The sequence below is a fragment of the Ptychodera flava genome, chromosome 16 (genome assembly GCF_041260155.1).
Source record: "Ptychodera flava strain L36383 chromosome 16, AS_Pfla_20210202, whole genome shotgun sequence".
NCBI classification, from domain to species: Eukaryota; Metazoa; Hemichordata; class Enteropneusta; family Ptychoderidae; genus Ptychodera; species Ptychodera flava.
Genome location: NC_091943.1, coordinates 15047780 through 15062910, shown reverse-complemented (window position 1 = coordinate 15062910; position 15131 = coordinate 15047780). Strand labels below are relative to the sequence as shown.

The following is a 15131-nucleotide window of genomic DNA, read 5'->3' as shown; positions in this document are numbered from 1 at the left end:
AGTTCTAGCCAATTAAAAACTCTAACTGTGTATATCAAACTTTAGGTCAATCGCATAATTTATATCTGAGATATCTATGACACAGTGACGCAAGCACACAGACAAATTCAATATCGTTATGACATGATCTCAAGTTTGATCCTTTGAGTCGAAATGTCTTCATTCAATGTGTATAGACAGAAAATCAGATATCACGAACCTAGTTGTGGAGTTAATTTACCAGCATTTCGATTTTTAATCGTATTCTAAGGCTATATATAGAGATTATATGACTTTCTGCCAATTTTTAATGTTTCTGCTTCGAGTTTTAATAGAAACGCCGAAAGCGTTTGTTTTTGTCTTGTATATACGTTTCATCTAGTTTACTAAAATTTTCCTGTTAGTGCAGATGTTTTAAACGGTATCATATCTGTGTTGGAGTCAAATAATCAATCAATCAATCAATCAAACAAACAATATATAAGTGAGACATACATAAGCCTACAGACATGTGCGTATCTATCAATCTTTTGATACAATGCCAAACAGTAGAAAAAACGGAGAAAGCTTCCCTAATGGTGCGTTATGCAACTGTCTCTTAAGATTAACATAATCCTTGTAAAATTCATAGATTGATTTAATAGGACTCTTGTGTTTTTAGGAATCTGCACTAGCTAACTAGTAGGTGGTAAAAACAGTAGCATTAAACGTCTTACTCACTCAATGTATTTGTCAGGGTCGACATTAATGTCAATTGCACATCTAGAGTTGACATTGAACCATGGTGGGTAGCCGAACGACTCAATGTATCCAGAAGGAGATGTCCAGTTGAGAATTTCCATGCTTGAATTTCCAATTGGCAAGTTGAAGACGTAATGGTATTGTGTGTTTAATTCTACAGGAAAAACATAAAATTATTAAAGAATAGTTAGATAAAGAATGCTGCCATACAATGCTGATATGATACTAACGTGAAATTACAGTCAAGAAATATCAGAGGCAAAGCATCGTGCACATGTTAAAGGGTCGAAGTCGGCCATTTTTTATGAATTTTGTTTAATGCGAGATACTACTTATATTGTTTGACATGTCGAAAGATACTGAATGAATCGATGACCATGAATATATTCGACCCCGACTTTAGACACGAGCTATGAAACCATCGTGAAAATGAATTTATGGTCATGGACATTAATTTATTTTCGTGATGGTTTCATAGATCATGTCTAAAACCGGGGTTGAACATATTCATGGTCACCCATTCATTCCTTATCTTTCGACATGTCAAACAATATAAGTAGTATGTCGCATCAAACAAAATTCATGAAAAATGGCCGACTTTGTCCCTTTAACAAGCTCCAATGGTCACAAATGGTCACGCATAATTACTTTGCGGGCTATTATTCTAAATAGCTTAAAAGGTTACACAAAAGGCTGAATAAGGACTTACCTTCACATTCGTACGGATTGTCAGGGTAGAGGGCATAACCTTGCGGGCAAACGCAGTGGAAACTTCCATCAGTATTGACACACCCGTGAGAGCACATGGAGTACAGTGAACATTCGTTTACATCTATACAATGACAAAGAAAGAAAGAAGGGCGTATGTACGTAAAATTGAGAAAGCAGTATACGTCAAAGACAGACAAGCCAGACTAGTCATTCGTGACTGCAAGTAATGCCGATATTTCTGGTTATCTTTGATCCTTTGGCAGATATACATACACTTGTATTTGATCGCATTTTCTGAAATGTCCTTGAGTCAATTACAAAGCAAAACAAGATAACACCGATGTATTTTAAAACTGAGACTTTCACACTGATGATAAACCTATGAGCAAACCATGGCCTTGTAGTTATAAATGGGCAGCTAAAAGCCTAAAATTTATATTAATACCGATATTACTGTATTTTCATTGTAGACTTACATTTTCTCTTTTTAATGGTAAACATGTTGACAAAAAGATTTGTCAATACGCTGCAAAGTTACTTTTTGACAAATGAATTCAAATCTTCGGTAAAATTCATTAGTCAACAAAAAGTTTAGACAACAAAGGCAGATAAGCTGTGTTAACGTAATGAAAAGACGGCATGTAGAATCGATTTGGGAGGTAGCTAACCGGCTTGTTTTAGCAAAGAACAAAAGAAATGGATTTACTTCAAAAGTTACAGCTATTGAAGCTTTCAGGTCCCTATTATCCAGAAAATGTACATATATACACTAAATACTCAAGCAGATTCGAACTCACAATGTACGGCTCCTGTGGCCTCCCTCCCCGCTCTTCCCCCACCTCTCTCTCTCAGCTAAGCGCCTTTGACGCCAGTATTGTAAATACAATATTGAAATCGCTTGGGTATAATGTTTTCAGAATGTCAAAAGGCATACCTTTCTCACAGAGCGTAGGAAGAACCCTCAGTTTATTATGACATTCATATGGCATCCATTTGAACGGAAATTCTGAATCAATGTAAACACAATTGCGTTCATATCTCCCAATAGAGTTTCTCTGAAAATGGTCGTAGATTACTGGGGTACCATCTGGCCAATAGAAGGTATAAGCTGATTCCGACCAGATCAATCCAATCTTGTACTTGATGTGTGAACCGACAGAAAGGTCCCCAAAGTTGTCGACTACGAAACCCTGTCTTGATGATGACTTTATGGCAAGGGGTCGACCACCTGTTAGGAAGATCTCATCACAAGCATTCGCTCGATCACTGAATACAACTCCGAGGCAGAATCCTTCATGGTACAATATGGCGTCACCACATGGATTACCCTGAGTCGGACGAGCTACGTCAGCTGAAATTTAAAATAAGACATACACGGAGAGTAATGCATTTAAAAGAACGGAATTCACGAGACATTTTGGGAGACAAAAGGTTTGCCAACTAAAAGTAGTAATTGTCAGCAAATACCACTTCGAAATTCATTTTCACAAAATATCAAAAGTTGATGTGTGGCACATGAGGACACTTTGCCTGAATGAAGATTAGGACAGTACGAGAGAATAAAGATCAGGAATCACTATGCAAAATTTGAAAACAGATTGAGATACAAAGTTCCTGAAATCACCAAATCACCATGGCTGTAGTTCCCTTGGGAACATTAAATTGTCAATTTCCAAATAAACGAATGAAAACCTCATTTACTCCATCAGCTTTCTAATTGTTTCTCTCAAGTGGTAGACCAAAGACAAATTCTACAAGTTTGACAGTCTTAATAAGATTAAGGTCCAGGTAAGTTTCCGGATGCGTACATCGGTAACTGTTCTGTAAATAGTCCCCCGGTTGTAGATCACTGACAGTTGTCACATTGAATCAATTAAATTGAAATTGACCATTACACGTCGAGTAAATGGTCATTGTTTCACTCCTTTCACGCAATTATTTCTGTAAACTAATATTCCATATGTTCATGCATTAAAGTGGCTTGAGTTGTCTATGTCAGTGTCTGAGGTTGCTACACAATGTCTGTTTTACTGTATCAATTTTGTCTTTCCTTGCTTGTTATTGTTTCTCAAAAAGCAGAGCCGACACACCTAAGATGGGACCAACAAGATGGGACGAACAAAAGCATTTGGGCGACACTGAACACCTTCAAGAATTTATCCTCCAGGAGATGATGTACAAGTGGACACAGTTTTTTGTAATCTGTGAGACATGTGACACGAAAACTCGGTTCAGTATGAAACATCCACGAGATTATTGCTGTTTGCATGTGATTTCCTAAAGGTCAATAAATCATTATTGTAAAACGGAATTTTACAATTTAAAATAAAAATTTCGGACGGCAATAATATGATATGTTTATCATGCAATTTTATTTGACTGACTATAGGTATAATGGAACAGTACCGAGGAAGGAACTAATTCTTTAACAGAACGAATATGTTTCCTGCAAAAACGACGATGAAGAGGAATAAGAAGAGAAAGAACTATTTGAAGCATAGAAATTTCATTTTACGAACCGTTTATATGGCACCCAAGTAGTTCAAGTCGAAAATACATGCAAGTTTTCCACGTCAGAGGGTATATTCGTACCGCTGTTGTCAATATTGGACGTTCCAATTCATGTTGACGATAGGAACTTGGGTCAGTATTCCCTGGAAAAATCTATATGGAACAAAGTTTACATTCTTGGTTAACCTCTGGTACATTAGAGTTCCGTATTGTTGCTCTCTCGGTATTTTAATTTGTGCTTCAAGGGCTCAGAAAATGGGCTTCTCTTCCATTTTTGTATGCACTAGAGATATTCCTGATAGTATTGTGATCAAATAGTTTGTCCGCAATTTATGGATGGACCATTTCAGTGGCCAGGCCTAGCATGAGGTAAGACATAACTGGCAGTTACTGTAGTGGACTGCTCAGCTTGAGTCAGTGGTCCAAATTTCTATAGAAAGTTGTTACAGCAGACACTAAGAAAACTTAAATAGCTCTCCTCAAACAAAGCTTACGATGTTTCACAAACAAAAGCTCTATCTTGCTGTCACTATCAGGGGAGATACTTTATTTATGTACATACTTAAAGATCGGGCAATCTTCAGAAAGGTGGAAAATGTCATTTGTCAAACCTTTGGAACATGTGATTTCACAGTTTTATCCGTCACTTTTCCTGCAAAATTACGGGTGACAAGATGTGATTGTAACATTTGTGCATAAGGTTATTTCATGGGTCGTTTAATTTGACAACTGTTGGTTTCTACGATAGGATTAAACAACCAAAAAATGATTATGTACGAGAGTTTAAAAAGTATGTGTGCACACATATAACAATTCTTCACAGAATAAATATCGTGGCAAAAGTAGAGTCTTCAACTGTCATGTTACCTTAGAGAGTCCAACATAAAAGGGGCATTCAAGGAATTGAGTACATTTTAATAATAACAGGATGGTGACGATCACAAATGCCTTCTACTTACAAAGCATTGACTTACTTTAAGGCATTAAGGGAATTGTTACCCTTTCATTCACAATAATTGGACGGTATTTGCAAAGTTTGTCAGTAAATATTAAACTAGAGATGCAAAGTCGTTATTCACTTTTTAAAATAGTACTTCTTGGCCTACGGAGTTGATCGTTGCATACTCGTATTCAAAATAAGCAAAGCGTAAGTCGTTGACTATCTTCAAAATATGTGTCCTCAGTGTTACGATCGACCATATTTTTCATCCTTTCAAAGTTTGATCTGATATCTCCACATTCTTAATTAACATATTTCAAAGACCCTCAGTTGATACACCGATCGATATACTCCAACTCTATAGTGTACAAATGATCATATTTTACAAATGACATGGCTCAGAAAAAGAATAGGGGCAACAATTTGCGATATAATATTGTCAAGGGTCAGGGAAATTTTAGATTCACGCGCCAGATTGTTTAAATCAACACTGCAGCACAAGAAATATGCTCTGAATTCTTACTTGTACATGTCAGATAGGTTGGCTTTACAAAATCATGCACTTAACGCTAGACTTTACATAAAAAGTGCTAGGTGATCACGAAAAACCTTCAAAACAGGAAAAAGTGATATTTACCTTGTCTTCACCATTCCCATCTTTATGACTGTGCCATTCAAAGTCCTCACCAAGATATTTAACCATGAATGATGTCACCCAGCATGTCAAGTGTGCAATTTTGGCACCTTGCGTTACAAAACTAGTGACTGATTTTAGTTTTGTAAAGTCTACTTGAATGTAGTCGCCAGGCTGTCCCAAGGAACTCTCATATAAAAACACTTGGTTGCAACCACTAGTCTGAAAAAGACAAAAGAGGGAGACCTCATTGAACATTCTTTTCTTGGAAAGAATCTGCACATAGGAGGGAGAGCAACCGAGAGATGGTGTTTATACATCACCCACAATCATTCGAACGCACTTTAGAAGTTTATCTGTTGTTTGCTTTCGGGTATGAATTTCACAATTTTACGTTTGTTGTACCTCGGGACAAATGATTATCAATACCAGGTGTTAGACAATTTCGACAAGATGTATCTGAAGGTTATCTTCTATGGATGCTTGCAGCTGGATTCTCAGAATCTTTTATAGAGTTTACATGACATAATACCTGGCAAGCAATGGTTTGCCAAATAACTCATCTGCAGGCTGTTGTGGGCGGAACATTATTTTGATAATGTCATGGTATACCCAGGCCAGTGTTGATCCATCATTCTGAAGTTTTGTGTAAATATCGACAGTGATACTTTGGTTATGGTCAAATCTAGATTCGTATGGTAACCATAGACAGTGGAAGGAAGACTGTCCCGGATTAAATGTAACAGTTGTTGAAGGGTATTTCTGTCCCTGATTAAATGGACAAAAGCAATAACAAGAGACTGAGCGGCCTGAGCAGAAAGCAGATGACAAATAGAACTGATCTGCCTCAACTGAAAATAGGCAGCTCTGCATACGTTTTGTACACGCTTCAACATTGTTAAATGGCTATGTAAAGTGACACCAAGATTTTTACAGATAAGAAAACAATATCTGCATCACCAACTAACATCGAGTCAGGAAGAGACAATCTACTCTGCAGTCTGGGTGATATAACAAGCATAGCTTATTACTGTCGTTTTACTGGAGTTTGTTGTACTTCATCCATGTTTTGACCTTATCTATGCAATCTCGTATAGAATCAATGGCAGAGTGAATCTCATCCATTTAGGTTGCTTTATAGTGTTGATTGTCATCTGCATAGTGACTAACATAATGTGATCCAACGATATTAGAAAGGGGTTCTGTATACAATACAAACAAAACAGGTCCAAAAACGGAGCCCTTTGGGACACAAAAGTGAATAGGTGACCCATGTGATTTACAGCCATCAATGAAAACAAACTGTGATCTATAAGACAGATAAGATTAGAACCAGGATAGTGCACAATCAGTGATTTCAGAGTATTCAAGTCGATGAAGGAGAGTTTCATGATCTAAAGTGCCAAACTCAGCAGAGAGGTCTAAGAAAGTCAAAATGCTTATTTCACTACTGTCGAGTGCAGTGAGGAGGTCGCTATAATTCTTAGGAGGGCAGTCTCTGTGCTATGATGTGGTTTATAGGCTGACTGAAGTGGATTCAACAATTTGTTTGAAATAAGATGGTCTTTTCACTGCATGAGAATAATTTGCTCTATGATTTTCGAAAGGAAGGGCAAGTTTGAGACGGGTCGATAGTTCTTAAAATCATCTGGGTCAAGGGAACTTTTCTTAAGCAAGACGGCTGGAAATATACTGGAAGTAAGTGAATAGTCAATGACTTTACCAATGGTGGTTAAGAGGATGTTGGGGTTTGTCAATCCATCAACATTTACTGAGAATGTAACTCGTCAGTTTTGATTCGTGCATCTCCAAGAAGGAAAAAATCCATCAATGCGTGGTTTTGGTGGCTGGTTGAACGTACAGGCTGAGTAAAAGTTATATATATATATATATATATATATATATATATATATATATATATATATATATATATATATATATATATATTTTAGGAATTTCCTCTGAATGACGGAACTCTATGAGTGAGTCTTGTCGGCATACTTGCTCCCCTCCCTTCTTAAATGAACTCTGACTTGTTTATCTGTGGCCTTCTTGCTATTAGCTCTGAATTCCAACCCCAGCAGTTGCTACATGTGCTGTGTTGTTTGCCTGGTGTATGATTTCCCTGCGATAGCTAGGTTTATTCTGAATCTCTGCAATTCAGTGAGCAACAAGGGGATTATACTTTCTTGATACTTTCTTGATTGGGCATGAACCTAAAGAACAACATTGACCATGTCTGCCTGACGACGCATACAAAGATCAACTGTCATAAAGTCTAGCCTTGGTGCACCAACATCTTTAAATGGAAAAATTTTGCTTAAGATTACAAACCTAACTCAATATGATACTCAATTCTCATGTATATAGCAGCTGCTTATGCCAAACTAGAAGAGTGTGTGAGAGTATTAAATGATTCATTTCCTCAAGTATGGTCTTCATAACATATGGATATGTATATATCGGAAACCTATGGTAACTACAAGCACTATGCTGCAATACGAGAGAAATAATTCCCAGAAACTGTTCATTCGGCTCGGACCTTGGATTACTGCTTCTTGTGACAACATTTTAGATGCACCATCGAGGAGAGATCTTTCGTTAAAGCCGCAATTTTCAATCCCAGGTTCTCGCATTACTGGAGTTCTCCTCCCCGTCAAATACTTGGCCAGTGCGATGTTTGATTGCTATAACAATAATTACACAAATGATCTCAACCTTTTGGCACGTATTGCTAGTCCTGCAAAAAGAGTTTATACAAGCGTTTGATTGATGATCGGTTCAAATTACCAACGGTCATTGATTCCCACCACCAACGCTCGAATTTCCTAAAAAATCGTCTTCCAGTCGTGTTAGAAATTGAAAATAACCACAGAGTTCGATCGGCAGCAGCTTCGAGCTGACCACTTGGCAGTCTTTCTATGTTTTTGCGGCTGAAAAAGTGGCTTTTTTCTGGAGAGTGTGCCCGTGTTGCCTGTTTGGTGTCCACTTATGCAATGAACGCCGCCATAGCTTCACGCTCTTTTAAAGGGAGGCTCCGCCTTTAAGCACAAAAAATACTTGCTGGGTGAAGTTCGATGGAAATATGTCTGTTGCAGCATCCCATATGGCTTCAAGTGTTTTATACAAGGGGAACTCTGATTCATTCACGTTTACAACTACATCATGCTCGTCTTCTTGAATTCAATCCAGCACTGCTGTACTATTACTGTACCAACGTCAACCTGCAAATACGGCCATTGTTAAAGAAGAGATATCTGGTCACACGCTTGGGTTGCTATCTCATCACTATATCGTGAGGCCATCATGTCGTCGATATAGCTACATACCACCAGTGCATACAGTTTCTGCAAAAGGGAACACCTCTCTGTTGTTTTAACATGGGAATGTACTACATACTGAGGAAGGTATGGAGAGGCACAATAATAGAATGGCAGACGAGCTGCCTCATACGCAGTTGTTGATTGTGATGTGTCTGAGTTTCTCAAACAAGACTGTACATATGGACGATCTCGCTTTGCCATAAGTGGTTTTTAAAACATCTGGTTGACATCTTCAACTATTGCAACTCTTCATTTTTGAACAACTTGAACATTTTTGAACAACTTCAGCAACATCCAATTGTAATTTTAGAATTTGGTAAAATAAAAGTGTTGAGAGAAACCCCTTCCATTTTGACAGCTGAGTCATAATAAATCCTAACTTTTGTAATGGTTTGTCTTTACACACTATAGGGAAATTTGGTAGGAACCACTGCAAGGTGGGTCATTTTGATAGGGTTCTTTCCAAACTCTAAACTTTACTGCCACTTTACAATTGCCAGGTAACTGTGGATGTTTATCTCACTATGCATGCACAAATACAAATTTCTCCAAATAAATGATTCCATGACGACTAGCTTTGCTTAGCATCCTGTCATTCCTCAAGGGAGGTCGATAACTCTGGATGGTTTACACAAATGAAGGTAAATATTGGTTTACGAAAAGGGACTTTTGAAAAATCTATCCCATTCGTTTGACTGTTCCATGCAATGTCTCCTCGATTTAAGGATGGTTAGGTTATCGTATATAGTGTCTAGGGTTTGACATCTCGACCGTCCAGACCTTCAATTGTGACAGCTACAAGCCTTCAAGGTTCTTATTTTGACAAAAGTTGATACTGTCAATTCGATGTCTTCTATAAGCAATCCTCAAAATCGATACACCACTCTGCAATTACAAGTTAAGAGTGTCAACCCCTAAAATTTATAATGGAGGGCTCTTCAGGAGCTGAGGTCAAGACTGAGACTCATGGCATTTCTTCACTTCTTTGGCAGTTGATTTTTCCTTTTGAAAAACGCTGGACTGTGCCTACTGTGTTTGGGAATGCAATTCGTATAGAAAACGTTTGGGGAGCAGTAAACTAGGAAGATTTTAACGACAAGAAAGGGTTCAATAAGGGGTTTGCTTATACTTTGACACCTGGTTTTGTATAAAAATAGTGTATAATGGTAAAGGTTTTCTCCTCTCCAAGAAGGTGAACACTACAAAAGCTGGATTTGTTTAATAAATGGCCTAGCAAATATCAGAATTCGTATATATCTGAAAAATAATATATCTAAATTTTTACTGCAGCATGATGACTGTTCCAATAGATTGGACATGCTGTATTGTCTGATATTACTTTTTGTTTATGTTTTTGATGTCCTTGAGGAGCAGTCAAGAGTTAGAAGTTCCATTGTTGATGACAGTGGGGAAATCACCCTTAGCACGAAAACAGTCTCTTGAACTACTGAAAAATGATTTAAGGTACAAGACATTATACTACATACTCTAGTATTAAAAAACATCAAGACACAGTCGAGGAAATAAAGGTGAAGTCTGGTATGGCTATCTGTGATCAACTTTATTTTCTAGCCAGCAGAATGGTTATCAATGTTAAGTTCACAGTTGACCATGACAAGAAGATAAAGCAAGTCAGTGAATATATGAAAATTTGTTATCATGATTTGAACACTTAAGGTATTTATTATACAATTTATGACGTGAGACTACCATCAACAGAAGAAGGCTATGTCTTTGGCTACGTCAGTGCTAAATATGGAAATGATCCCCAAGATGACTGAATTTTAAAAGTAACCCATGCATTTACTGGACTTTTGCCATTGGTCCATACAGAACCTTTTACGATGATCCATACAAAGTAAGTGGAACTGTCAGCATCAGTATCCCTTATGTCAGATGCAGACTTAATTCTTCAAAATACAAATAATGGATTAATGGCAATGGAAACTGTAACAATGAACTATGTAAGATATTTGTCTGCATAGTATATAGACACTCTGTATTGTCATACTCTCTTATGCCATGGATAATTATACCATGGACACTGTTTCTGTATAAATTTTGGCATAAATTTTCTTTTTTTACACACAATAGCGGTACTTTCTTCAAGGTGGGAGTGGCAAACATTAAGGAATTCCGAGTGAGATATTGTTTGAGTGAATTAAGAGTTAGAATAAGAAGCAAGTCAAAAATGTCTTTTACATAGAAGAGTCAAGGCGCCACGCTTTCACTAGCCGCATTATAGTAAATACTTTTCTAGATCAAGTAAGTATGGGCAATCTACATAGGGCTCCTGGTTGACTCAGTCGAGCAACAGTGGCGGTCATAAGTAATACGAATAAATTCATGATGACTTGTGATATACAAAAATAACAGGACACTTAGCCTGTGTTGGTGGAATATGGTGGCCTTTTCAAAACACATGCCTTTTTTTCTGCGAAACATGTGTCATTCGAAGAAATACGTATTTCACATAGAAATGAAGAAGATGGGGACTGAAATGATTACAGAAGTGCCAAGCGACAATATGTCTGTATGGCAGATAGAGAAAATTACTTTACCAAAGAAATGAAAAAGAAGTCAGGTCGAGTCACAGCCGGGAAGAAGTTGACAGAGTACAATTCTTAAAAGAAATTACAGAAACAGTTAGCGCAAAAGTCCAGTGCGAAAATGATCGAGCCCAAGGGCCCTCTATTTGTGAAGCCCTATATGTTAGGTCACATGTGGCAGAGGCTCTGTCGGGAGTACAGTGCGCTCATTAGGTAGGTTGAGTACTCTTCAGGTGGCCAATCTCAGCCAGAACATGCATACCAATCAAGATACCTCATGTCATTAATAAGGATACTATGTGTCAGGCATATGGACACCATATAACGGCCATGTAGACACTACGCACATAGCATGTGATGGCATGTTGATATCATGTCATCGTCAGGGAAACAGTTGTCTCATACCATGAGCCGGGTACATATGGAAGAATGCAATCTTATCCAGTGCCCTCCCTGTTTACTTATTTGTGCATTACGATCACCTTTTGACGACGACACTTTCCTGTGGCTAAAACATTTCCCAAGTGCAATCTGTCATGAAGTTTTATAGTGAAGGAAGGTTTGGTAAAAAATCGTAATCCTACATTAAACCGTAAACATTTCTTCAAGTACGAGTTTAATGTAGTCCAATTGTCTTTACACACGGTTTTCTGAAAGGCATGAAGGGATCAAGTCTTTATGCAATGCTTTCATGGTACATTATCATGAATGAGGTATGTTTACATGAACGCTTTAATATTCATTTGGTTTACAGAATATAATTAAGTTCCTAGGATGTGAGGTCTATGCATCGCAAAGAGTGTGGGTATTGCTTATATGACACGAGTATTTACATAATTATATTACCTGTACCCTATATTATATGAGCGTTTGTGACATTCATGGTGTGAAAAAACTCGACTTTAGTTCTTGTTTGACACTTGGAAAGATACTAATTATACAAATCCTGCAAGAATAGTGTAATTAAGACTTCTTACCCCATGTGTCTTGCATGTTAGGGTAGGCTGGACATTCAGTCGAAAGGGGGATGAATCAAAAAGCAAATCGTATGGTATTGTTGTATGTTCAAATTGCTCATCTGTAATGTTCCCAGATTCAATGCCTAGAGCACTCGAACAATCTGGTGAAAAAGAAATGACAAACACAGAAGTTTTTTGAACAATGTACACTAACAATGTGCTAAGCAGCGGCAGTACTAAGGTAGACATGGAGAGGAAAGTGCAAACTGATTCTACGAGTATGTATTTGCTTGTATGTCACGTATAATATTATAGTCGGTTATCATTTCAAAGCCTGAGACATTATCTATCACCTATCGATTTCATTTGGACATGTGGTTTTTGAAAAATGTTTTTCCTCTTCTGTTATCAAATTGAGATCATTAGAACTTGACATCATATCAGTGAGTCTGGTGATGTTGAAACTAATTTTGGGTTTCGCTATCAATTAATTATACTCACGTCCAGTTCTATTTCAGCAGTTTGCACTTCAATTCAAACAAAATTCTTTGACATTGCTCCTTCAACTCTACAAATAAATTCAAACTCTTACAGAATGTATTGGAATCCTAAGACAAACACACGCATGTAAAGCACAGAGAGGCAGTGAAACGGCAAATACTACCTCGGACTCTGCAGTTTACCAGCCCAAGCCTCAATCCGATACCATTATGCCATGTAAGTGGGACGATCCGAACTAACATGGCTTGCATAGGGTGTCTTAAATCATTACGAATCGGTGTGCTGCGGTCAAAGTTTGCCTCGAATTCCTGCAAGCAGAAAAAGGCAGAGATATTTGCAGAATCTGAAATGTTTGGTATCTAGGCATGATGATGATCTCAAAGTTGGATTATTAGAATCTAAGGAAAGACGACAATTTTAACATGGAGGAGGAGGAGTTGGAGGGGGAGGAGAGGAGGAGGTGAAGGGGTGAAGGAGCGGGAGCAAGAGGAACAGGAGGAGGATGAAGAGGAGAAGCGACTGCAGCAGCAGCAGCAACAAGAGCAGGAAGAGCTGAAGGAGAAGGAGGAAGATTGAGTTAGTGATGGCGCTCATCAGAATATATCAGAAGATTTTATCGCACAGTGGCCGAAGGTGGTTGTGATGGTGCCGGTGGTCGTACAGTACTTGCATATTTCCTGGCTGTTAGATTAACAGTATGAGTTTGTTGTCAGAAGGTCAAAGAGTGTCCAAAACAGTCTGTTTCACGAAGCCTTAAAAATCGAGACCTTTCTTAGCTACCATCACTCGTCTCAGTCGCAGACAACACTTCCATCATGTTTTGCCTTCTACAATGTGCATGTGCATGCTTCCTCAGTTAACAGTTGCAGAAACTGATAACATTGACCATTAATTTTGTCCTTGCATGCATCACCATCAAAATAATGCGTACAACGTAATTGTTTATTAACGGATCACAATACATAATTTGGACTGCAATGATGAGTAAGGTGCAACAAATTTCAATCAAATACTTACCTTCACAGCACCTCCCTCAAAATAAATGTCCCAGCCATTTCTGTCCCGTGAATATAGCATCGTGTATGATGTGACCCAGAACCATTCATCTCGTGCACCTTGCGTGACAATAGCCATGACTGTTAAGACATCATCGAGATCAATATTTAGCCACACATCCCCTCCCTGGTTTTGTGGAATCCATCCTGCTGTTGGGTCACCACTCATCATAACCCTAGCTTCATGCGGCCCGTTACGAAGACGCAGAGAACTTGACGCAAACAGTTTGTAATCCTGAATTGGCAGAGTCGACATACCAAGGCTATCTGAACATTCTGAAGATTTAACAAGAAGCATATCAGCATTCTAGTATTGATAAATGAGAAGTTAAACTTTTCCTTCTCATCTGTATCGTCAACGCATTTGATACCATCAACACCATAGATAGTTGACCGACCCCTACCCAACGTTGCAGTGACACTGCCAAGTATGAGTAGTTCTCACACATAACCGGACATCCAACCCATACATGGCCTAAAAGATTATGAAGAGCTTCCCCCAGAGTTAGCATAACGTAGTGAGTGCAGCCTTCACTTAAATCCAAATCACTTCTCGAATTTTCATGTATAAGGTTTTAATATTCAGTACCAAGGACATACTGTTCTTAAGCTGGGAATGACCTATTAATATATTTTTTCTGGGTTAGTTTGATCTGCTGAGGATTTCCTATCAGCTGCATGTTCAACTCTTTTTCAAATGTTTGACATCTTATGACTTCGATGCTGTGTACCAACGCGTACGATCTCAATATTCTTGTTGGAAGTTTAAATTTAAATATTGGTCTTAGATACTGCACTAGCTAAACCAGTGACTACACTCAGATATTCCAAGATTACCATCAGACACTATCTACAGCCCGATAGCTTTCAGATCTTCTTTAGATATTGGATGATGTGAGTTTAGTCATGGATCATCTTAAGACACTGGCGTATGCCTGATAAATTGAATAACTCGCAGGTAAGACCGTGAGTAGTAAGAAGATACCATGTTTCAATCACTTTATTATATGGATTATTCCTTGAGTTGTGAATGTGACCTTCCGTTCCAGTTTATATTCACAGTAATCCTTGGTGCGTGAATCTGTTTGAAAACTGTTGAAAAAAGGTGGGATGAAAGATGGGTTTTGTTGTCGTAACCAAAACTACTGCGAGAAACTCTAGGACAAAATGATATGGCACATTACTCCGACATGACAACTGGCATGACACCATTAATTAACCTACCTGC

At 38.1% G+C, this 15131-nt stretch overlaps 1 protein-coding gene across 2 annotated transcripts in view; it reads right to left on the bottom strand.

Annotated features, from left to right (window-relative positions):
* Positions 1-15131, bottom strand: part of LOC139114103 (uncharacterized) — a 112875-nt gene that overhangs the window by 55326 nt on the left and 42418 nt on the right. The window contains exons 15-22 of one of the 2 annotated variants that reach the window (XM_070675625.1): positions 13866-14179; positions 13012-13156; positions 12366-12508; positions 5520-5738; positions 3951-4095; positions 2366-2782; positions 1430-1552; positions 700-874 (exon numbers count right to left, since the gene is read on the bottom strand). In XM_070675625.1, the coding sequence (XP_070531726.1) occupies positions 700-874; positions 1430-1552; positions 2366-2782; positions 3951-4095; positions 5520-5738; positions 12366-12508; positions 13012-13156; positions 13866-14179 (1681 nt within the window). The remainder of the gene's footprint in view (positions 1-699; positions 875-1429; positions 1553-2365; positions 2783-3950; positions 4096-5519; positions 5739-12365; positions 12509-13011; positions 13157-13865; positions 14180-15131) is intronic. The other variant, XM_070675627.1, reaches the window with a different exon arrangement.